The 23,183-nt window shown below is 43.8% G+C and overlaps 1 protein-coding gene across 10 annotated transcripts in view; it reads left to right on the top strand.

Annotated features, from left to right (window-relative positions):
* Positions 1–22,290, top strand: part of LOC135089337 (E3 ubiquitin-protein ligase TRIM37-like) — a 36,872-nt gene extending 14,582 nt beyond the window's left edge. For 2 of the 10 annotated variants that reach the window (XM_063984890.1, XM_063984886.1), the window contains exons 2-17: positions 7,213–7,475; positions 7,675–7,885; positions 11,681–11,889; positions 12,369–12,476; positions 12,779–12,902; positions 13,412–13,497; positions 13,884–14,063; positions 14,584–14,698; positions 15,164–15,409; positions 15,540–15,814; positions 16,119–16,246; positions 16,408–16,635; positions 16,753–16,856; positions 17,182–17,439; positions 19,248–19,260; positions 20,316–22,290. In XM_063984890.1, coding sequence (XP_063840960.1) covers positions 7,213–7,475; positions 7,675–7,885; positions 11,681–11,889; positions 12,369–12,476; positions 12,779–12,902; positions 13,412–13,497; positions 13,884–14,063; positions 14,584–14,698; positions 15,164–15,409; positions 15,540–15,814; positions 16,119–16,246; positions 16,408–16,635; positions 16,753–16,856; positions 17,182–17,439; positions 19,248–19,260; positions 20,316–20,548 — 2,781 coding nt within the window. In that variant the 3' untranslated portion in view covers positions 20,549–22,290. Of the gene's footprint in view, positions 1–7,212; positions 7,476–7,674; positions 7,886–11,680; positions 11,890–12,368; positions 12,477–12,778; positions 12,903–13,411; positions 13,498–13,883; positions 14,064–14,583; positions 14,699–15,163; positions 15,410–15,539; positions 15,815–16,118; positions 16,247–16,407; positions 16,636–16,752; positions 16,857–17,181; positions 17,490–18,101; positions 18,303–19,247; positions 19,261–20,315 lie in introns of those variants that run through there. The other 8 variants (XM_063984891.1, XM_063984888.1, XR_010261470.1 and 5 more) reach the window with 7 other exon arrangements.
* Positions 22,291–23,183: the final 893 nt, after the last annotated feature.

The raw sequence follows: 23,183 nt of genomic DNA, 5'->3' as shown, positions 1-23,183 counted from the left end.
TATCGTTGTGGCAAAAATTGTCGCAGTGACAAAAGGGGATGCCAGGCAATAGATAAAGTGTGTCGTAACTGCGGGAAAAGAGGGCATTTTGCGAGTGTATGTCAGCAGACAGTGAGGAAACGACGAGGAGCTTCGAGGAGTTCCTCAACTGTCTCTCCTCATCGCGGTGCAGGCCCGAGGCGGGGAGCCAGTGCCAGTGTATACCAGCTCTTATCAGGCGTATACACAAAGACGGTGACGGCACGACCTGCGCCCCAGGTGCTCATTACCGCCACACATCCCGCTGGAAGAGACAAGATTACGTGGACTCCTGACTCTGGGGCCGAAACGACCGTTATTGGCCTCGACACGGCAACACTCCTTGGAATCCCGCCCTCCAGCTTGGCGCCCGCTGATGGTGATGGACTTTATGCTGCCGGTAATCACCCCCTCACCTGTGTAGGAACTTTCTCGTCGCACTTGCAACTGGGCGACAGGGAAGCTGAGACTGTTGTGAGCGTGGTGAAGGAGGTGAAGGGGGCGCTGCTTAGCTGGTACGATTCCATCGCTCTCGGAATCCTCCCCGAAGATTTTCCGGCTCAAATCCGACCGCTACGCAGGGAAGAACAGCGCACCGGCAACAGCTCCATCAAGTACCCGACCGCCTCGCAGCCACCTCTATCTACGCCCACAGAAGTGATCAGCTGGCCTCATTCCTACGACCCAACGCCACAGCAGCGTGCGGGGCACGCTGCTGCTGTGATCAAGGCCTTTCCCAGCGTCTTCGAAGCAAAGGAAGGTTTACGTGCAATGGCTGGCGGATCCATGGCCATCGAGTTGACAGACGACGCTCGACCCTTCGCCGTAACAGCATCTCGTACAATCCCTTACAATTGGCGTGAAGAAATTAAGAGCCAGTTGGAAGAGCTGCTTAACAAGGGAATCATCGAGAGTGTGGACTACCCTACGGCATGGTGCCACCCCATCGTGCCTGTCCCAAAAAAGACATCTGGTGTAAGGCTGTGTGTTGACCTGACACGACTCAACCGTTACGTGAAGAGGGCCCGTGTATCCAGTGCGCTCACCTCATGACGCCATCGCCTCGATCGGGACCGGAGCAGTTTGGTTCACCACTCTTGATGCCAAGATGGGGTATTTTCAAGTCCCCATTAGAGAAGAAGACCAGGATTTAACCTGCTTCATAACACCTTGGGGTCGGTACAAGTTTCGGCGAGCGGTTATGGGTCTCGTCTCGTCTGGAGACGAGTATAACCGTCGAGGAGACCAAGCTCTCGGCGACATACCTAACACCATCAAGATCGTGGACGACATCCTGGCCTATGACTCCACCTACAGTGCGCACTTAGCCCATGTCATTCAGATTGTGACGGCGGTCGGTGTGACCAGCACGGCATCACTCTCAACCCACAGAAGTTTACATTCGCGGAAAGAGTGGTAGATTACTGTGGTTACTCTGTTTCTGGACAAGGCTACACGACAGACTCAAAGAAAGTTAAGGCAATCTCTGACTTCCCACGACCACAGCACATCACCGACTTACGATCATTCATGGGTCTTACAAACCAGCTTGGAAGCTTTTCTCCTGCTGTGGCTGCAGCTGCACAACCCCTCAGAGATCTCTTACGCCCGAAGAACAGTTGGTGCTGGTCTCCTAACCATGAAGAGGCGTTTGAGAAGGTGAAACAGTGTCTCGTCAGCCCCACCTGTCTTGGCATACTTCGACCCATCATTACCAACGATGCTACAGACTGACGCCTCAAGGATGCACGGATTTGGATTCGTTCTCCTGCAGAAGCACAGTGACCAGTGGAAGATGGTGCAATGCGGGGTCAAGATTTGTTACAGACACAGAGAGCCGCTATGCAGTAATAGAGTTGGAAATGGCTGCAATCGTCTGGGCAGTCAGGAAATGTGGGCACCTACCTGAAAGGACTCCCTCACTTCGATCTAGTGCTCGACCACCGCCCGCTGATACCTCTCCTCAATAGCAAGTTGTTGGGAGAAATAGAGAACCTGCGGCTGCAGCGCAATGAGGGAGAAGCTTGCTCAGTATTCTTTCACAGCAAGCTGGCAAAAGGGATCGACACACTGTGTGCCCGACGCCCTCTCACGTGCTCCAGTACAGGACCCAGTGGAGGAAGAGGATGCTGCTACTTCTGGTGACCTCGACCCTCTCCACTCAGCGGTCATCTCAGCGTTATCTGCCACCAATGAGGACGGCGTCCGCTTTAGCACCACTCCAGGATCAGACTGTGGAAATGGTACGTGCCGCAGCAGCAAGAGACGGGGAGTACTGCTTGCTCAAGAACGTCATCATCGAGGGCTTCCCTGATCATTGCCACGACCTCGATCACCGCTTGCGTACGTACTGGCCGGTGCGCAGTCTGCTGGCCGTAGACGACGACCTGGTGGTTTACGGGCCGAGGCTTCTTATTCCTCACAGCCTCCGCCGAGAAACACTAGAGCGACTCCATGACAGTCATCAGGGGATGGAGCGCACCAAGCGACGGGCCCGACAAACGGTGTACTGGCCTGGTATGGACAGAGACGTTGAGAACGTCGTTTCTGGATGCTCACTATGCCCGTCCACTCCTACCAAGCCAAGCCAACGAACCTCTCTGGCAGGGACACGGACACACCCAGCAGGGTGTGTTTGAGTCAGTTTCTGCAGACTACTTCCACGCAGCAGGCCGTACATACCTCGTGTATGTAGATCGCTTGTCTGGGTGGCCTCACGTGTCTGCATGCTCACGTCCAGCATCGGCTGATCAGCTCGTTCGTGTCCTTCGGGGTGTGTTCGCCGACACGGGCGTGCCTGTTCTCCTGAGGACTGACGGTGGACCGCAGTTCACTTCTTCATCGGTACGGCGCTTCCTGGCTCGATGGGGGGTGGAGCATCGTGTATCTTCACCTCATTATCCACGCTCCAATGGTCACGCCGAGGCAGCGGTCAAGTCCGTGAAGAAGCTGATCCTCACGACCACACAGCAGGGACACCTGGACGAGGATGCGTTCGCTCGCGGGGTTGCTGGAACTGCGCAACACTCCGAGGGCGGAAGGGGCGATCACCAGCACAAGTCCTCTTCGGTCATCCTATGAGGTCCTGTGTCCCGGCTCAATCATCGCTCATACGCTCAGCAGTGGCAGCGCGCTGCTGATGAGTGCGACGCCAAGGCAGAGCGACTGAGGAAGAAAGGCGAAACTTCGCCACGACGCGTCCGCCCGTACTCTTCCTCTCCTGCACCCTCGGTGGCCACGTCGACGTTCAAGATCACACGACAGGCCTCTGGGATCGCCTGGGTGTCATCGTGGCTGTTGGGCGAAGGAGAGACTACCTCATCAAGATGGGCAGCGGTCGCGTGATGTGGCGTAATAGAAGACACCTACGCCCACACAGACCTCTTGCTCCCCCTTCCTGTCGAGCAGCACACCGCTCATGGCGGTGCAGCGCTTCAGCATCAGGGTCACGAGGAACACCACCATCCCGGCAGCCCGGAGCATCAGGGTAACGGGGTACGACCGTGGCCGAGAGCAACCAGAGCGTCGAAGCAGCCGACAGCGTAGGGAGCCGAGACGACTGCAGGTGCGGTGGGCACCGTAGCACCTACGATTTAGTCTGTACGTGTTCATTGTACGCTGTGTTTGTTTTGTGTATATGTACCGTGTTTTCTGTACTTCAATCATTGTAACTTTGTTTCATGTGTTACGGTAGCCATAACAAAGATAAGGAATCTTCCTTATGTCTCGGGGGAGGTGTGTGGTTGTTTAGCTAGTTGTGTGAACGAGTGAAATGAGCGAGACTTGTGTGAGGCATGAATACGTGTATGAGTGAACGAGCTAGGCTTCAGTCATAAGTGTTAAGTTGAAGTGCGCGGCCTGGCGCCGAGAGATCACCTACCTCCAGCCTTCTGTTCACACCTTCTGTGAATAAACACCTGCACTGTTACCTGCGTTTCCTGTGCCCCTGCTGGTCAAGAGTCGAACATCCTTCGTTGCATCCTTTTCACCATACGATTATTGGTGATGATAGTGACGGTAATTAGATTGTAGTAGTTGTAGTAGTAGTACTAATAGTAGTAGTAGTAGTAGTTTTTTTTTTTATGTAAGAGGGGCACTAACTAAGGAGAACAAAAAGGGAGGGAAAAAAAAAGTTCCACTGATGTGCCAGTCTCAAACGAAAGGTCAAAAGTGTTATTCATAATTGGGGAATAAGTGTCATAGTAGTAATAGTAGTAGTAGTAGTAGTTGTTGTTGTTGTTGTTGTTGTTGTGATGGTGGTAGTAATAGAAGTTGCTGCTGTGGTGGTGGTGGTGGTGGTGGTGAAGTGTATTAGTACAAGGGCTGAGTGGAATGTGGTGGGGTGTGGCGGCGGCGAGGCCAGTGGCGCCCTTTGGAAGTCCTGCCGAGCCTGGCGCTGCTGTAGGGAAGGCTGTGTGTGTGTGTGTGTGTGTGTGTGTGTGTTGGTGCTATGGGACTCTACGATATAAGTTTGCTTACTACTACTTCTACTGCTATTACTACTACTACTACTACTACTACTACTACTACTACTACTATATAGTGGCCTCGTCCTTTACAGCAGGGCGTGGTGGTGGTGGTCACGGTACTTCCAAGGACCAGAAAGACCCTCTCTCTCTCTCTCTCTCTCTCTCACACACACACACACACACACACACACACACACACACACACACACTCAGTACTCTACCGGAACGCGACTTTCTCCCTATGTGCGTAATTTGAGAGAGAGAGAGAGAGAGAGAGAGAGAGAGAGAGAGAGAGAGAGAGAGAGAGAGAGAGAGAGAGAGAGAGAGCAGGAAATGTGAATAGACATGCATACATACATTCACTCATACTTGACAGCTCGTGTATAGTACGTATGTGCCCTCCTCCTCCTCCTCCTCCTCCTCCTCCTCCTCCTCCTCCTCCTCCTCCGTTTCACCATCTGTCATCCCGTCCTCACGACATCCACATTATATAGTGTACGGTCATGATCCAGTGACCGGGTGTACTACTACTACTACTACTACTACTACTACTACTACTACTACTATCATTTTACTCGTTTACCAATTTGATATCGATACCGAAACAACAACAACAACAACAACAACAACTACTACTACTACTACTACTACTACTACTACTACTACTACTACTACTACTACTACTACTACTACTACTACAACCAACGATATAGACAAGATAAACCCACAGCTCGTCTCGTAATAGTAAACACATAGAGGATAGATAGTGTTTCTATATGTTTGCGTTCTTATCACTTAGCGCAGGGAAGGCAGACAAGATATGGGAGAATCCTGACATGTTATAAAGAAATGCCTGCAAAAATATATAGAAAACTGGTGAACTATTTTGATAACATAGAAAAGTGTTAATCCTCAGGGAAAAATAAATAGATAAATAAATAAAACACACACACACACACACACACACACACACACACACACACACACACACACACACACACACACACACTTTTGCCTTTTCATCACCAGGCTTATACCAGATTAAAGTTTTCTCAATAGTAAACTCTTACTTAGAGTGTAGCCATGTAGTGTGTGGCCAGACCGCTCCCCTTCCCTACAATCTTCGTAATTATGGTAAAGAATGGTTAATAAGGCTCATCATACACTGGTAATGGGTGCCAGTGGTGGGTGCCAAGCGGTGCGTGGGAATGGGAGGGTAGGAGAGGGGGGGGTTAGGTACAGGGAATGGGAGGGAGAGAGAAGGAGGGGGTCAGTATTGTGGCCTCCGTCAGTGGTCACCGTTAATTGGTTATTGTGGTGGTGGTGACGGTGGAGGTGGTGGTGGTGGTGAGACGGTCTGGAATGCGGAAAATGTTCGGTCTTATAGGTAATACTACTGGTCACTTTTTTTTTTTTATTTTGCTTTATTTATTTTGTTTCATCACAGTCGCGGAAACCTGACTGTATAAGGAACATATAAAATGCGGAAAAAAGTGTTCACTCATAGGAAAGAATACTGGTCGCTTTTTCTTACAACAGTTGTAGAAACCTTTAAAATGGAGCGACCTTATAAAGTAAAACTGAATTACTGTTGCTTCATTTGGTGGGTGTAGGATGACGAAGGTGATGGGAGCAGACTGGATCCACTGCAGAGTGATGGGCAGCTGGTGAGTCTTGCACTGCAGAATGAAGTATCAAAGTATCAGTGTTTATTTCCAGACGCGTTCTGCTGATGTGGGACTTATGCTTCGGGACTTGGCGTCGGTGTTGATTGGTTGACACGCTTTCTGATAGTCTTATCTATCTGACGTCCTGTTTCTGTTTTATTTGTCATAAGTTTTTCCAAGTCTTGCCAATCTCAGAGTCTAGACTTTATTGGTAGGGTTTATTCTGTAGTTCAGCAGTGGATGGTTCTGTTGCGTCATGTCTCATGCAATACATGTCTGTACGTCGCATGACGTGGGAAATGTATGCTCTTCGGGATGCAGTGGCATAGACTGGAGGTTTCTTCATCTTATCGTTATTATTACTATTATTATTATTATTATTATCATCGTCATATTTGTTTATTAATGTTTTTTTTTTAGTATTAGATTTTTTCTTTTTTTTATATATATAATAAAAGGCCTGCTGTGTGGCACGCACACACACACACACACACACACACACACGAGCAAGGGGATGGGATGTGTCATGTGTGAGGTCACAGTCTTACCCAATGATCGGCAATAATGAACTCAGAGCTCGCATTGAGAGGGTAATGGCTGGTGGTTGCGGGTCTGCTCGTGATCAGGCCTTGGTAAATCTCACACACACACACACACAAAATAAATAAAGAAAGAAAGAAATAAATCGAAAAAAAAAAAAAAAAAAAAAAAAATTATATATATATATATATATATATATATATATATATATATATATATATATATATATATATATATATATATATATATATATATATATATATATATATATATATATGAGCTTTCATTACACATTATATTGTATATAAGTATAAGTTTTATTTTTCTCCACTCCCGTCTGTGCCATCATGTAATACTCCCTGCCCATGAAAGCATCTTCATCTGTGGTTTGCCTATAATCCATGACATTTCTATATTATCTTTCCATGTTACACCAAAAAGAAGAGTGCAGAGTAATGTCAGCTGAGTAGCAAACTGCTTTGCTGTGTATATGTGCTGACCACATGGCATTGTTGCAGAGCCTGGCAGAGGTGTTCCGCTGCTTCATCTGTATGGAGAAGCTGCAGGATGCCCACCTCTGCCCGCACTGCTCCAAGCTGTGCTGCTACCTCTGCATCCGTCGCTGGCTGACGGAGCAGCGGCCTCAGTGCCCTCACTGCCGCGCCAACCTCCACCTGCATGAGCTGGTGAACTGCCGCTGGGTGGAGGAGGTGACGCAGCAGCTGGACACACTGCAGCAGGCGGGGGTGCGGCCACCACCTCCGGACACAGACAAGGACAAGTCAGTAGAGCCAGAATTTTGTGTTGTTTTTTATTGAAAATGTTCTGAGATGTAAATCCGAATGCCAGGTGTCTGGATGTTGGGACAACAAGTCATATGACAATGAAAACAAAACATAAAAGTGTCATAACAATGAAAAAAGAAAAAAAAACATCAAAAATAGAGAACCATGACAGAGTATCATTTGCATTCTCCCCAGGTGTGAACGTCACCAGGAGAAGCTGAGTGTGTACTGCTGGACCTGTGGCAAGTGCATCTGTCACCAGTGTGCACTGTGGGGCGGCACACACTCAGGCCACACCTTCAAGCCACTGGAGGAAGTGTATGAACAGCACACCACACAGATCAGGGAAGAGGTGGCACAGCTGCGGCGGAGGCTACACGAGTTGGTCTCCTTGGTGCAGGAAGTGGTGAGTCTGGTCCTTATCCTGCTCCTGTTCATCCTTCTTGTGACATCTGTTGCTTGGTATCACTTGGGTCATATATCCTTCCTGTTCCTCTTCCTCTTGTTTCTACCACCGCTTTACCTGACTAACTTCTGCTACTCCTTCACTTCACTTACACTGTCAATCTCGTCATCTCATGGCCTCAGTAGTGGTCCAGCTCCTTCACAACCCTTATTTTACTCCCTTCGCTCTTTTCGTACTTAATTTCCTCCACCATGCATGTTTCCCTCACCACTCTGTCCATGTGTGATGTCCACTTTTAAGAAATCCTTCATGTAGATAGCAATGTAAGTCTTTGCAGTTCCTTGTGTATGCTTTAAAATCTTTTCATTCTCCTCTCTTCCCTTTTTGTCATTTACTCCTGTACTTTGTTGTCTTAGATTTTCTGTTGTTAAGTTCCTCTGTGATTTTTTTTTTCCTTTTTTTTTATACTTTACTTTGTGTCCAGATTATTTTCTCATTGGTAGTCCTTTTTTTTCCTTGGTGTCCTCACTGCTTGAGTCCTGCAGAGTACCATGTTGTCTTCATGCGTGGCTGCCCTTGTAAATGGTCACCTTCATTAGTGCTCATCCCCGTAAGTAGTCACTCCCTTATGCAGTGAGCCATATGATTGGTCGCGCTCATAAGTGGTCATTATCATAAGTGGTCGCCGTCATAAATGCAGTCACTCCTCGTAACTGGTTATTCATATAAGTGGTCACCCCCCATATGCAGTTGCCCATATTATTGTTCACTTTCATAAGTGGTCATCCCCATAACTGGTTTCCCATATAAGTGGTCAGTCATCCCCATAAGTAATCACTCCCATAAGTGTTCACCATCGTAAGTGGTCACCGTCACAAGTGGTCAGCCATTTAAGTGATGTCTGAGTCTGAGCATCAGTAGTGAGTGGATGTGTTCTGTGGCTCCTCTGCTGGATGTTCTCTGCCTCCACACTTTCCTGACAAAAGATTGTAAACTCCTCAAACACTTGTGGCCTGCAAGATCAAGCATGCTGGAGCACACCAACATACACGAAGCAAGTGAATTAAACACATGAAATTACACTTGGGATTCATCAGTAGTATACAGTTGGGCTACACACAGAAGAAAGTAGAATTGAAGCAAGTCAAGCAGTACAAGCAGGACAAGAAGAAAACTGATGATGACATTGAAGGAAGACCTATAAGCAAGTGAGGAAGTGTGAAGAAGTTTTGAAGAATGAGCAAACTATTAAGAGGTCCACCACCAGCATAACCTTCAAGCCATCAGTACAAAAGCTTGCTGTACATGTGTAGTGACCATGAAGCTGTGATCAAGGATGTCACAAGGCCTCCAGGAATAAGGATTTCATCAGCAGAATCCAGTGCTAGGCTTCACAGAGTATCAGGAAGACCCAACTACCAAGCTACTCATACAGACTAAGATGACACACTTAAACATGGAGCTTATCATCAAGAAAAAGACTCATCATGGATAGAGCTGTGACACCTGGTGGATTTCCTGCATTGGTTCCTGATGCTGGTGGAATTGGTGGAGTAGTTGTTGCTGCATGCCTGAATGCTGCCACTGATGGTAGTCATTGTGGGACCTCCCCGTGGTGCAGGTGACACGACCAAGGTACGAAGCGTGCAGCGTCTTGCCAGGTTTATCTGTTTGTCCTTCTAGCATTAGTTCCATATCTTCACGTAACAACACTTTGACTGTTGCTTAATCCCACTTGATGTGAAATTTAGTTCTATAAGTTTATGTGAGATGTGCTTTTAAGATAAAATTTGTCCAGTTTACAAAATTGATGGACATAACATTGTGGTTGTGTAGTTTTTATGTGATGACACGTAATGACATGAGTAGGCTTGACAATCACAGACTTCCTGTAGGCAGAACAACCAGTGCACAACAAAGTGTTCAGTTAGAAGAGCCAGCTGCCCCAAGAAGTGAAGAGTGTCACGTCATGTACATATTTGTTTTAGAAATAGGGTAAGATTTACATTGTTTGTTTAGTACAGTGAAATTATTGTGCTGATATTCACTTCAATATTGTACAGTATTATTGTTAATACATATTTTTGTTATTATTATTATTATTATTATTATTATTATTATTATTATTATTATTATTATTATTATTATTATTATTATTATTATTTCTATTATTATTATTATTATTACAGTAAAATCCCTCTCATCCGGTATTCGAGTATCCGGCAGCTTCAAGTATCCGGCACATTTTTCCTCGAGCCTTAAAATCAATAAAAAATCAATGTGTACACATAAAATCGATTAAAATTCCCGCGCGAGGCATACTTTGTCCCCTCGCCACCAGGGCGCACTGCTTCGTGCCACCCGCGGCCCACTGCACTGTGTTTACTCAGTGACTCAGTCCCACGTGTGCACTGTTTATTGCCTGACGCCTTCATCATGCCTAAAGTTGTAGAAAAGAGGAAGCGTGTTGTGCTTACACTTAAGCAGAAGGTAGACATTTGTCGACGATTAGAGAGAGGTGAAAGCAGACAGCAACTAATGGCGGAATATGGTGTGGGCTCATCAACTATTTATGACATTAAATGTTAATTTCACTTCTATTCAAGTATCCGGCAACTTCTGGTATCTGGCATGTCAGCGGGCCCGTTGATGCTGGATAAGAGGGATTTTACTGTACCATCATTATTATTATTATTATTATTGCTTTTGTTGTTTTATCAATACTGTTATTGTTATTATTTAGTAGTAATATATTATTGTAGTCAGTCAATGTAGGATTTCATCACTAATTGACAAAGTTTAAATTTAATTACACACTTGATTTATATTATTTTTTGTCATTCTTTTGTTCAATACTCTACTGCTGTTGTTTTGTTGTTATGAATTGTTATTATACAGTACATCTCTGTACAGATTCATGCACAAGTGTAATATAAATATATATTATGTGTGTATTAATGTGTTGTAGTCAATAGCCTTTATATTAGCATTAACTAGTGTTAGTTTTTAATATCTTACTTTTACTTATTTCATTGATATTTTGTCATTTATTTATTATCATGTATCCTATTATCATTCCCTTCAAACTTCAATATTATTCTTTTTTTCTTTTTTCTTTTTCTCATGATTGTATTTGGAGAGTCCAGTCAAGTATCTTTTAAAGGAAACAATGTTTGTGGGTCCCTACACCGAATTTCTTCAAGAGGTTCACCACAGCACAAACCTCCTTTGGCTGCAGTGCAATTTCACTTCACTTTTGTGCACTCCAGCCCTTTCACTTCTGTGTAGAAAGTTTGAAGATGTGCATTTTTGGTTCAGATGAATTGTAATTTATGAATGTTATATTTAGGAATTAAGAACATTATAAATACATAATTAATTTTGCCCTTTGTCCTGACTTACAAATGCAAAATTACTACATATAAATAAAAATCTGAAAATGTATTGAAAAAGATGTATTATATAGAACAAATTATAAATCTTGGGATGATTCTGATTAACAAATGTTCTGTTTATGGAAAGATTGTTAATCCTTTGAGAATATGACATTTGTTACTTCATTTGAGTAACCACAAGGGATTTTACCAAGCAAGAAACAAAATTGCAAGCACCGAAAGATTTGAACCACTCAGTCCTTCCTGTTGGTGTGAATGGTGTATGGAAATCATGCTCTAAACTTGCATCTTACCATCTTAAACTTGAGGAAAAGTCATGACAGTCTGTTCATGGGTAGACTGACTTGTATTCCACTGTGAAGCTCCCTTGTCATCCACTGCACTGTCTCTTTGTTCCCAGGAGAGGAATGTGGAGTCGGTGAGGGCGGCGAAGGACGAGCGGGTCCGGGAGATACGAAATGCTGTGGAGCTGATGATCGCTCGGCTTGACTCTCAGCTCAAGTCGAAGTTGCTCACGCTCATGGGACAGAAAAACTCCCTCACGCAGGAGACGGAGCAGCTGGAGACTCTGCTGCAGGAGATTGAACACCAGCTGCACACCTGCTCCAAGTAAGTCTTGTTGCCTTGAGTCCTGGAACACCTGTTGCTTTGGTCATCCCCAGAACTTTAGCTTTGGAGCGCCTGTAGAATTTGAGCACTTAAACACCTGAGGAGCTCATGTAGAACTGAGAGCAAGGATGGCTGGTAGAAGTTGATGTTTTATTATAAGATGTGTGATGGATTTCTTCTGGGGATTTGATTTAGTGTTTTATTGCTGTTTTATTTTCATATTGGACAGTTTTATCACTAAATAACCCATGTTGATTAATTTCTTTCATTATTGTCCAAGTTACAGTATTTTGAGACATTTGAGAAAAAATATGAAAATTTAAGCTACTTTCAATGCATCCTTGATAACATAGCATAAAAATAACAACCTTTGTGAAGTAGGGATAGACTCCTTTGCTACAAATACAGGATAATGTTTTCATGTTTGTTAGTGTCATAACATTATCTGGAGACTACTGATGGACATGCTCTTTCTTCAGATCTGAGTTGATCCAGCGCTCTCCAGACCTTCACTCAATGATCACTCCTGTCAACAAGAAGCCCATGGCCTCCTTTGTCACTGCTCCCGTGCCTGCTGACTTCCAGAGGTGAGACAGGGATGCAGTGCAGTGCTGAGAGGGAAACATAGGATGGAGATTAAGTACTTTTTAATGTCTCACCTGTTGTGTTCTTCAGAGAATATGAAGAAGGTGACAGCTGAAATATTAGGGAAATGTACTCTCTCTCTCTCTCTCTCTCTCTCTCTCTCTCTCTCTCTCTCTCTCTCTCTCTCTCTCTCTCTCTCTCTCTCTCTCTCTCTCTCTCTCTCTCTCTGAACAAAAATGACCATAACAACACCCAACACTGCACTAAATATCCTTTCCCTTTCTCTCCCTCCTCCGGCATGCAGTGAAATTGTCCCTCAGTACGACAGCAGCACCTTCGTCATGAACAACTTCTCCCAGCTGCAGCACAAGGCAGACCCTGTGTACTCACCGCCTCTCCATGTCAACGGTCTCTCCTGGAGACTTAAGGTTTGTGTGCTGGACTCTTTTCATTCAGAGATTATTATGAGCATTAGTATTTCTCTTTATTTTTATAAAAGGGGGATTAGCCTAGGGCAACAAAAGAACAAAAAAAGATCCACTGAGATGTCAATCCCAAAAGAGAACAGACAAATCAGGATAAGTGTGTTGAAACTTTCCTCCTGAATGAGTTCATGTCATAGGAAGGAGAAAATACAGAAGCAGTCAGGGAGTTCCAGAGTCTACCTGAGTTTATGCTGAAATATATTCATGGTTGTGAAATACTGATGCCTAAAAAGTAAAATTGATTCTTTTTTGCAAGGGAATTTTATAAAGCTAGTAGAATAATGATGTTTGGATACAGTATTAATAGCTTGTGTGTTTTTTTTTTTTCAAGATTTAATGAGAATATTTCCTGCTAGATAATGCTGAGGTGTAATAGTGGTGCAGTAACCTTCGCCTCCTTTCTTATCCTGGTGTCACTAAAAACATCCCCTTATTTATTGTTTCTCCTCCAGGTGTATCCTGATGGCAATGGTGTGGTGCGGGGGAACTACCTGTCAGTCTTCCTGGAGCTGAGCGCTGGACTCCCGGAGACATCAAAGTAAGCTGCTGCCACACAGCCTCCTTGGGTTGGTGGGTGCTGGGAAGGGTCAGTTTGTAATGATGAAAGCCACACTCATTACTAGTCCATCTAACTCATCTTATATTCTTCTTGGGGTTGTGGATGGGTGCTGGGAAGGATCAGTTTGTGATAATGAAAGCCACACTCACTACTAGTCCATCTAACTCACCTTATAGTCTTCTTGGGGTTGTGGGATGGGTACTAGGAAGGCTCAGTTTGTAATGATGAAAGGCACACTCATTACTAGTCCATCTAACTCATCTTATAGTCTTCTTGAGGTTATGGGTGGGTGCTGGGAAGGATCAGTTTGTGATAATGAGAGCCACACTCACTGCTAGTCTGCCTAATGTTTCCCTCCATTCCAGATACGAGTACAGAGTTGAAATGATTCACCAAGGGTCCCGAGATGCCAGCAAAAATATTGTGCGTGAGTTTGCATCAGACTTTGAAGTGGGCGAGTGCTGGGGCTACAACAGGTTCTTCCGCCTTGACCTGCTGGCCAACGAAGGCTACCTCAACACAGAGACCGACACACTCATCCTGCGGTGAGTCAAAGCTGTGCCTCCAAAGCTTGCCACAGTGGATTTATTGGGTGGTGAAGAGTTCATTAAGAATATGTTGCAAAGTAAAGTTCATAATGCAGTATACCCTGATTTTTTGTATTAAAAGAGGATTGTGTGAAAAATCTAAAGGTCTGGATTTTCTGATGGATGTTAGAAATGTGATGAAAAGTAAAGAAACATTTTATTGTGGTATACATGACAATTATACAGACTTTTTAATTTATGATGGTTCAACATATAATTTTTCAGCCTAAGTAGAATTGAAGCATCACAGAATTAGTGGTTTATTCAATTCATTATATTTTTAATACTTCCCCAGTTTGTGTCAAATCTCCCTTTTTCCAGAAAATCCACAGTATTGTATTAGACTATGAATGGAGGCCACTGTTTTGGTAGGTTAGGTGCTTGGACATCTTCACATGAAGGGATACATTTCTGTTCCAGGTTATGTAGAACAAAGAGACCAGGAAACATGCTTAACTCCCTCATTTCTTCCTCACAGGTTTCAGGTTCGGCCACCCACTTTCTTCCAAAAGTGTCGTGACCAAGTGTGGTACATTCACCAACTGCAGACCCTTCAAGCTCAGTACATCCAGCAGATCAACAACCTGAAGGAGGTATGGGGTGTTACCTGCATAAGGAATTTAGACAAGAAAAAGGAGTAAAACAAAAGGAATAAAAATAAAGAAGAAAAATGAAGAAAGGAAAGGCTATAAGAGTAGAATAAAAGGAATAAGGACAGAAAAATGGATTTGAGGAAATTGTAGGGAAGTTAGACTCTAGAGTTTTCTACAAAAGTTAAACATAAATTCATATCTGACAATAGATGTAAGAGAAAAAACATAAGGATTAGGACTCAAGAAATGGATATAAGAGAACAAATAAAATTCAGATTGAATAAAATAGATAACAAAAACTTGGGATCAATAAAATGGATATGAGAATAAAGTGTAAAGAGTCCAGCAACAGTGAAGTCTATAAAATTATAATACTTAATGAATCTGGACTCAAAAATGGATGTTAGAGTAAAACACAGCCTTGTCAGTGGGTGTGAGAGTTAGACACAGCCTCATCCTTTACAGAGAATAGCCATTGAACTCTCCCGAAACTCCGTGACAAGCAGCAAGAACCTCAACGCCCCAACTGGCTTTGCCCGGGTGGAGCGGCCACAGTCTGCCTCTCCGAAGCCAAACCCCATCACCCAGCACCCCCACCACCCCCACCCACTACCCCAGGCCAAACCACAGAGGACTCACCACATCAACAAGAGTGTGGACCCAGTGGAGCTTGAAGCAGAGAGGCAGTCCACTAGTTCGTCTGATACTGAGGTGTGTGTGTGTGTGTGTGTGTGTGTGTGTGTGTGTGTGTGTGAATGTGTGTGTTGGTGCCTTGTGTCAGTTACTTGGCTGTAGGGAGTGTTGCCTCTATATGTAAATATAGATAGGTGATGATTTGCAGGATCTGAGTGAGGGTGAGCTGAATGACCAGGAGGAGGGCCCGGACCACAGCGTCACCACGGCGGAGTATGGCAGCAATGACGAGAATGATGTGGATGATGAAACGATGAGTGGAGACAACGACGTGGAGCACTCAGCAGCGTCCTCCCTCCTGGCCAGCCTGCACGAGGCATCAGCGCTGCATGAGGGGCCCATCCTCAACCACAACCAGTCCCACAGCTCCAGCTTCCTCTCAGACCTGGACTCCCTCACAGAACAACTTGGGGCTGTTGGCAGGTAAGTGGTGGCCTGGACCCTGGTTTAGGATGCTCTAGGTTTTCATTAACACTGTCTTCGTAACCTAATTTTCTCAAATTTATAACATTATAAATTTTTCATTTACCAAGAGTATTTAACCATTCAGGTACTTCTTTTCTGACATTTGTCACAAATGTCATGTTTTCAAGCTTTATCCTGTCCACATTTTTCTGCAGTCATCTTATAGACATCAATACTTCATATTACTGTGATTTTTTAGTGTGCAGAGAGAGAAGAATGGAAAGGAAAGACGTGTTTACCATAGCAGCCTTTCTCATTCCAGCAGCATCCAGCCAGACCTCAGCTCCCCCCAGGGTGACGAGATGATGCTGCTGCACCTGCTGGAGATGCAGGGGCGGGGTGGCCCCGACCACCGCAGACCCTGGAGCAAGCCGGGCCTGGGAGGCATCAGTAAGTGGTGTGTCCTCACTTACTGAGATGGAAAAAAATACTTTGTTGACAGTTTTTCTGCCACAAACTTGACACTTGCTTTGAATTTTCATTAACTTGCTCCTAATTCATTTATATAAGTATGTTTAGTCATCATAGCACTCATGAATCTTGATCCACAGGTTCAAGACACAAGTCAAACCGCATGGTGCGTAAGCCTCTGCTGCCCATCGCCTCCAGTGTGCTGGACACACTGCAGCTAGACATGGCAACACTGCTTCAGACCAGCCTGCCCTCCCACAGTGGCCTCTCATCCCTCCAGACCCACCCAGGCTTGCCAGACCACGACCGCTCCGTGCCTCACCCACAGCACCCACACACGCTCACTGCATCCAGCACCACCTCCAAGAGTGAGTCACACAGCCCTAGCACCACCCAAGTCTGCCTTTTTGAGTTTCAATTTCAGTGTGTTGTAAGGATTTACTGGAGATAATATACGTATTACAATGACATGAAATGCTTTCTAGGTGGGTATCGGCCACCCCTCGCTCCCCGCCCACCCCTTTACACCCACCACTTGGCTGAGGAGGCCAAGAAGGAGGCTCAGTCCGTCCCCAGTGTGGCAGACAAGGTGACCACCACTCCTTGTTCACATTTTCAGCTACCAAGTTAAATTTATGTGCTATTGAAGGCAATATCTGTAAACCATTATTCACATTTATAACTTTCCATAGGTTTACATCACCAGTGCTTCATCTTTGTGAACTTCAAACTGAATATTGGCTTGAAACTTATCTGTACCATCTATGACGAGTGCTCATGACCTGTCACCTGCAACCATTCAAGACCTAGAATTGTCTACAAACAAATAACAAACATCAAAGTAAATTGCACATTACATGACAGTTCTTTCTTTTCCCTTTCCTTATTCATTCACTATTGTTGCCTCTCTCCAGGACCTGAGTGAGTCATCCATGTGTGACCTCTCGCTGGATCCTGTCTCCCTCTCCGACATGACCCTGGAGGAGGGGCCACTCTCAGGGGCAGAGGAACCTGAGACCCTTGGAGCATCAGCAGCAGCCACCGCCATGACATCCACAGTGACAGTGGCAGGACAGGCGTCTGGGAGTGGAGGAGGACCTGTGGCTGGTGATGGGGACGCCAATGTGAGCTCAGACCAACCCAGCGGCTACGTCAGCGACGGCGGAACTGAGGTACCTTGCATCCCCGCCCTCAACACAGCAAGGCTCGTCGCACGCATGAAGTAAGATCACCACCACCTCGTAACTTGCCTTGGCAGCCACGCTAATCACGTGCTAGGAGGAAAGGGAGACTGCCCGCACCTGACTCTGAAAGGCGTTGTGACTGGCTGGCTGAGGTGGTGGGTGCTTTGGGTGCCGCGGTCGCCTGGTAGTGACTGCCTTGCTGGTCTTGTTAGGTGGTGCTGTGGTGGGCATTAGCAAGTACTGTGAAGGATGACAGTAGGTGCTGTGGTAGTGTTACAAGAGGCATCAGTGGGTTTTAATGAGTCTTGGATGCAGCATACATTCCTTAGTGATATTTAAGAGAAAGAAGCAGCCACAGCATGTTGAAGAAAATGCTTGTAACTCTTATCTATGCTAGGGAATTTATAGATGACTAAACAGTAGTATTAGTTTGTGGATTTAACTAAGCAAGCACTGTAGGTATAATGCTTAGCAGTTCATAATTTGGCTAGATTTTCTCATCCCTTGAAAATAGAAAATAGCAAGGAGGTTATGGGCATTATTCCCATGTGTTGTCATCAGAATTGCATGCATGAAAAACACCTCAATGCATGAGAAGAAATTAATGCACCTTTTATCACAGCTACCTTTTGCATTTTGCTTATTTCTAGGATGCTTGGGTGTTTGGGGTTTGGCCAGTGCTATGAGAAAACTTGGAAGGAGATGCTAGAGGGAATGAGTCATCAGCGAAAAGGCATCATTTCACTGTAACAATACACATGATGAGTGAGTGGCTGCAGGTGCACCAGCCTCCTCCACCACCTGCCACTGGGGAGATCACTCCTTTGAGGAATTGGAGTACACTGAAAAAGGTGTCAGTTTGAAATATATGTCAGATCACAAGCCAGAGTGAAAATGTTAACATATTTTGCATGGTACTGGAGATTGCATCATCTGTCAAAACACTTTTTTTTTTTTCTTTATTACTTATGTGAGTTGTACAGTTATGTTGAAAAGTCAATTAGTCTGCTGCACTTACTTTTAATGTTCAACATTTTCCACTAACTGTAATGTTCTCTGACCTAGAATTCTGCCAATCCTCAGGTTTTGTAATGTTATCATCACCAGGTCTGAGGATTTATAAGGAAAAATGCTAAAGAAAATGGAAGTGAATGCAGCGTACTAATCAACTGTTGACTGACTGTACAGTGTCTCCATCCAGTCATGTCACAAAGTCCAGTTGTGTTTGCTCAGCAAGGTCTGGCATCTCTCTCCACTCCTCTGTCTGGTTGAGGGAGTCGACAGATGTTGGTGTCTGAGTGGAAATAAACTGAACTGTTCATTGATGTCTTTTTGGGGACAAGTGTGTGAGTCAGCCTTGGAGTGAGCGGCCAAGGCCACGGATGGATGAGGACACGTCTGTGGTGACTTTGCACTAATAAGAAAACTAGAATGAGATATTACCTTCTGAAATCTTTTCTTCACAGTTTCTGTAAGTTTATTAGCAAAACAAAGTACATTAAAACAAGTCACTTATGAAAACAGGACATATCACAGTTGATGCAAACAACTTTAGTATTTTGACCTCAAAAATTATATTTTGTAGTTGTGTTATGTGGTGTTCTAAAAATTAAGATGTTACTCACCATCCAGAGAAAAAGGCAGCCATTAACTATTCTTATTCTAACACTAAATTTCCACTACTGTTCTCTTTGTGTCTTTCATCCTAACATGTTATGATAAAAAGAAAACTTACATCTTTTGAAGACTTAGCCCAGTACTCACACTGGTAATGTTTTCTTTCCATGCTGCTGAAGGTGACTGGTTCAGGTGTGTGGCCTCCTTAAGTGTGTTGTTGATGTATTTGTCACTTTATTCAAGGCATCTTTTGTTGTAGTACAACAACATATGACAATGCTTTTTCAAACTTCTTTCCAAATTAATAAGCTCCACCTACTCCCATATAAGGAGCGAACTTTTTCTGATCTCTGAGTTCATTCAAAGATTAGAAAAATGTATTTGGGTGTAGTGGAACCTCACAGTTTGGGGGATAAGGCTTGAAAACAGATAGTTATTACGTTATCACACCAGTACAAAAGATGCATATCTATTTAGAAATTTGCTTGTGGCCTTCCCGTGAGGGAAAATTATGACAAAGAAAATATTTGAATTTATTTATTCATTTACTTGCTTGTTTATTTTTATTTAATTATTTATTTATTTTTATTATCATTGTTTTTGGCTTATATTGGTTAACTGGTCTTGTGTTACTTAAGAGTTTATTAATCGAGTTCCATGTGTGTGTGTGTGTGTGTGTGTGTGTGTTCCGTTTGTGTGTGTGTGTGTGTGTGTGTGTGTGTGTGTGTGTGTGTGTGTGTGTGTGTGTGTGTGGTTTTAGTGCAGATTTTATTTTTCATCCCTTAGCAGTAGTCTTATTTTTGTCCTGTTGGTACCTCACTCAATATATTTTGTATCCTGTGCTGCAATAGTAGATCCAATTAATGTCAGTTTGATGAAAGTAACTCAAAAAGTTTAGCTCAGTATTGTACATGGAGAAGGAAAGATGCTGCCTTCAACTCTTGTGCTAAGTCAAGTACAGTCATGGTCAGCAGTCAGTCAGTCAGTCATGCTCACTTCCATCTTGTTTGATGTTTCCCTCAGTGTTTAATCTGCTCATCTGATTAGCATCTGTCAGTTGCCAGATGAGATTGCTGGCAGATAAGAGGACTAAAGATTAAAGGAAACAGTCAAATACAGTGAAAGTAATGGGTCAGATTGCTCAATTTCTGAACATGACTACAAATTATATCAATATAGAAGTATATTATATAGAAAAATACCCTGCTGGTTATGCTTTGTTTAGTAATTGTTGAATTTCTTTGCAGCAAAATGGCAGAAACCAAAGGAAGTGAAAAGGTGGGGTGGGCAGCGGCAGCCGCTGGCCTCCCGTTTGCCCTTGGCTTCAAGATGCCCGCAGAGAAGCACACCCAGGACAAAGCTCAGGACAAAAGCAGGGACAAGGATGACAGCAGGAGACCAACTAAAGATGAAAAATGACAATAAGGTGGATCACAGCAACAACTCAGATGACGAGGCCGAGAGTGCGAGTGCCAAGTAATGCCACACCCCCGTCAAGAATGCAAGCGAGGACAGAAGCAGGAAACATAGAGAAGAGGAGGAGGATATACATAGAAAATGGCATGTCCAAGGATGCATATCTTCCATGTTTTGTGAGTGTGTCAACTCCTGACATGAGGTCTGTGCTTGTCTACCCACAGCACAGCTACTGCAGCTTTGGGATCTGCAGTGTAACAGGCTGTAAATTACTATATCTATGAACCTAAATCAGCAGAAGAGAAAGGTTAAATAGGTAGAAAATTAATGCACCCCTCATCATGGCTTCCACTGGAATAACAAGTCAAAAAGTACAAGTTTGAAACATGCTTTACCATGGAAAACTCACCATTCACAGGAAATTTCACAGATTGCTTTGACAAATGTACAAAAGCACCTGCTATGATCGAGGACTTTTGGAAGGCCTGAAAATGTTGTTGGCACTTGTATGGTAGTGAATTAAAAACTCCATTTTTATGAGAAGCTAGGCATTCTAAGCTACCATTAAGAAAGAAGAGTTGTACATTTCATTAATATTTATTTTCCTATATATTTTCTTAATTTCTTTCTTAAATTCATCTTGGCATTAAATTTGAACCATATTGGTCACTATTCCTTTGTTTTGTACATTTGATAGGCGCTACCCTAGTTGACTACTGCATTTCCTAAGGACCAGTTAGCCGAGTACAATGATCAGGATAATTTATGGGATCACTTTATTTTTATGGACTGTAATTGAATTGAAACAGTGTGTTCAGTGTTCTGAAGCTTTAAGTTTAAAGAAACTCAAGCAAGGGTTCTGAGGTATGTATGAGTAATTTGTGTTTAATGTTTCTTGTGAATTACAGTTGGAGATAAAATGGGAAAAAAACTTATGATTAAAATGAGAAGTGGAATATTTGACAATCTCTGGCACTGCTCACTACTTGTACCTACACTTTCATTTAGGAGTATTGAATATTCTTTAAAAAATTTTGATGTCACAAATATTTGAAATATTTGATGAGCTTCAAGTTGATTGGTCATAGGCACTGCTCCCTTTGTGTGTGTGTGTGTGTGTGTGTGTGTGTGTGTGTGTGTGTGTGTGTGTGTGTGTGTGTGTGTGTGTGTGTGTGTGTGTGTGTGTGTGTGTGTGTTACTGGAGGCATTCCTATGGTCCTTAGGCTATGGCACTGTTAATGTGTGTGTACTGTGTACGTACTACTGTGTAGGAATTAGATTCTTGCCCCGACAGGTTTGTAACTTGTCAGTGTTAGAATTGATGATTGGTAATGACTGTGTGTTGCACTCTGGTGCTGCACCATCTGGGGTCACAGTGTGGAGGGCCTGGGAGGAAGCAGCGTGATTGTACTCCTATTGAAGGCAGACGTCATGGTTTGCTGCATACATGTACTATGTTATTCTGTAAAACTTGTTGAAATGTTGGATGAAATTTATTTGTTTTTGTAAAGTTTAGTTGAGATTTGCTGTTCAGTTATTGGTGCTGTCATTTATGTTTCAGTTCTCACAGGTTTACTTAAAAGTACATTTTAGAAATAGTGCTGGGGAAAGGTTGCATTTTTCTCCCTGTGAATTCTATACTTAATGTATGTACCATAAGGTCTTAGGCAGCCGAAGCAAATGTTTCTCTAGTTTCATACTTTTTGTACAAATGCTTTACTTATTTTACTTATGATATTATTTGATTTTTTTGTACCAGAAATATTTATTTTACAGATGTATGAGAATAAACTGCAAATTTACTTATACAGTGTATGAAGACATCCTTTGGCATCATTAGATCCAATCACCCAGGGATCTGTACTCATAAATTATGTACTTTTAAGCCCAGCATGCAATGTTCATCTTGAGAAGGGAGGTACATGCTTATATATGGTCCAGGTAACCACGTCACTGTGGAAAATGACTTACAGAAGCCCTGAGTGTGAGTGAAAGTATATGTGGCTGTGGGGGTCTATTAGCAGGTTTAAGAGGGTATGTGCAGGTGTAAAGATCTGTGACAGTATGGAGAGTGTATGACTGAGGGATGTTTATCTTGATATGGAGGCATATGTATCTGTAGGGGTAGCCTACATATACGTGTGAATGTAAGGATGCATCTGTGTGTTGAAGGATGTCAGGTATGCAGGGAATGGGTGGAGTGGTGAGTAATCATGCTGGTGTTTGTGGCAATGAAGAATGTAGGTGCAGATGTAGGCTATGTGTAGGTGTGAGGGTCTGTGAGATTGTTAGGTGTGTGTGTGTGTGTGTGTGTGAGGATTTTTTTGATAATCTCTCTCTCTCTCTCTCTCTCTCTCTCTCTCTCTCTCTCTCTCTCTCTCTCTCTCTCTCTCTCTCTCTCTCTCTCTCTCTCTCTCCAGGTGTGAATAGCCTGCCTTGAAACCGAAATGCGCCATGACAAGCTGCCAAATGAAAAAAAAAATTGAACCTGTGGCGGAAATAATATATGGATGAGTGTGTGGAAGAGAGAGAGAGCGTATATAAGAGAAGGGGGAGGGGTGAGTCTCCCATTCATTCACCTCTGACAACAACAACAACAACAACAACAACAACAACAACAACAACAACAACAACAAAAATAAGTAAAAAGAAATACAATTAGTTACATCACCTAAAAAAAAATTATATAGAAATTATAT

This window comes from Scylla paramamosain, chromosome 32 (assembly GCF_035594125.1).
Source record: "Scylla paramamosain isolate STU-SP2022 chromosome 32, ASM3559412v1, whole genome shotgun sequence".
NCBI lineage: Eukaryota > Metazoa > Arthropoda > Malacostraca > Decapoda > Portunidae > Scylla > Scylla paramamosain.
The sequence above is the reverse complement of the archived record's forward strand: the minus strand, read 5'-3'. Positions and strand labels throughout refer to the sequence as shown.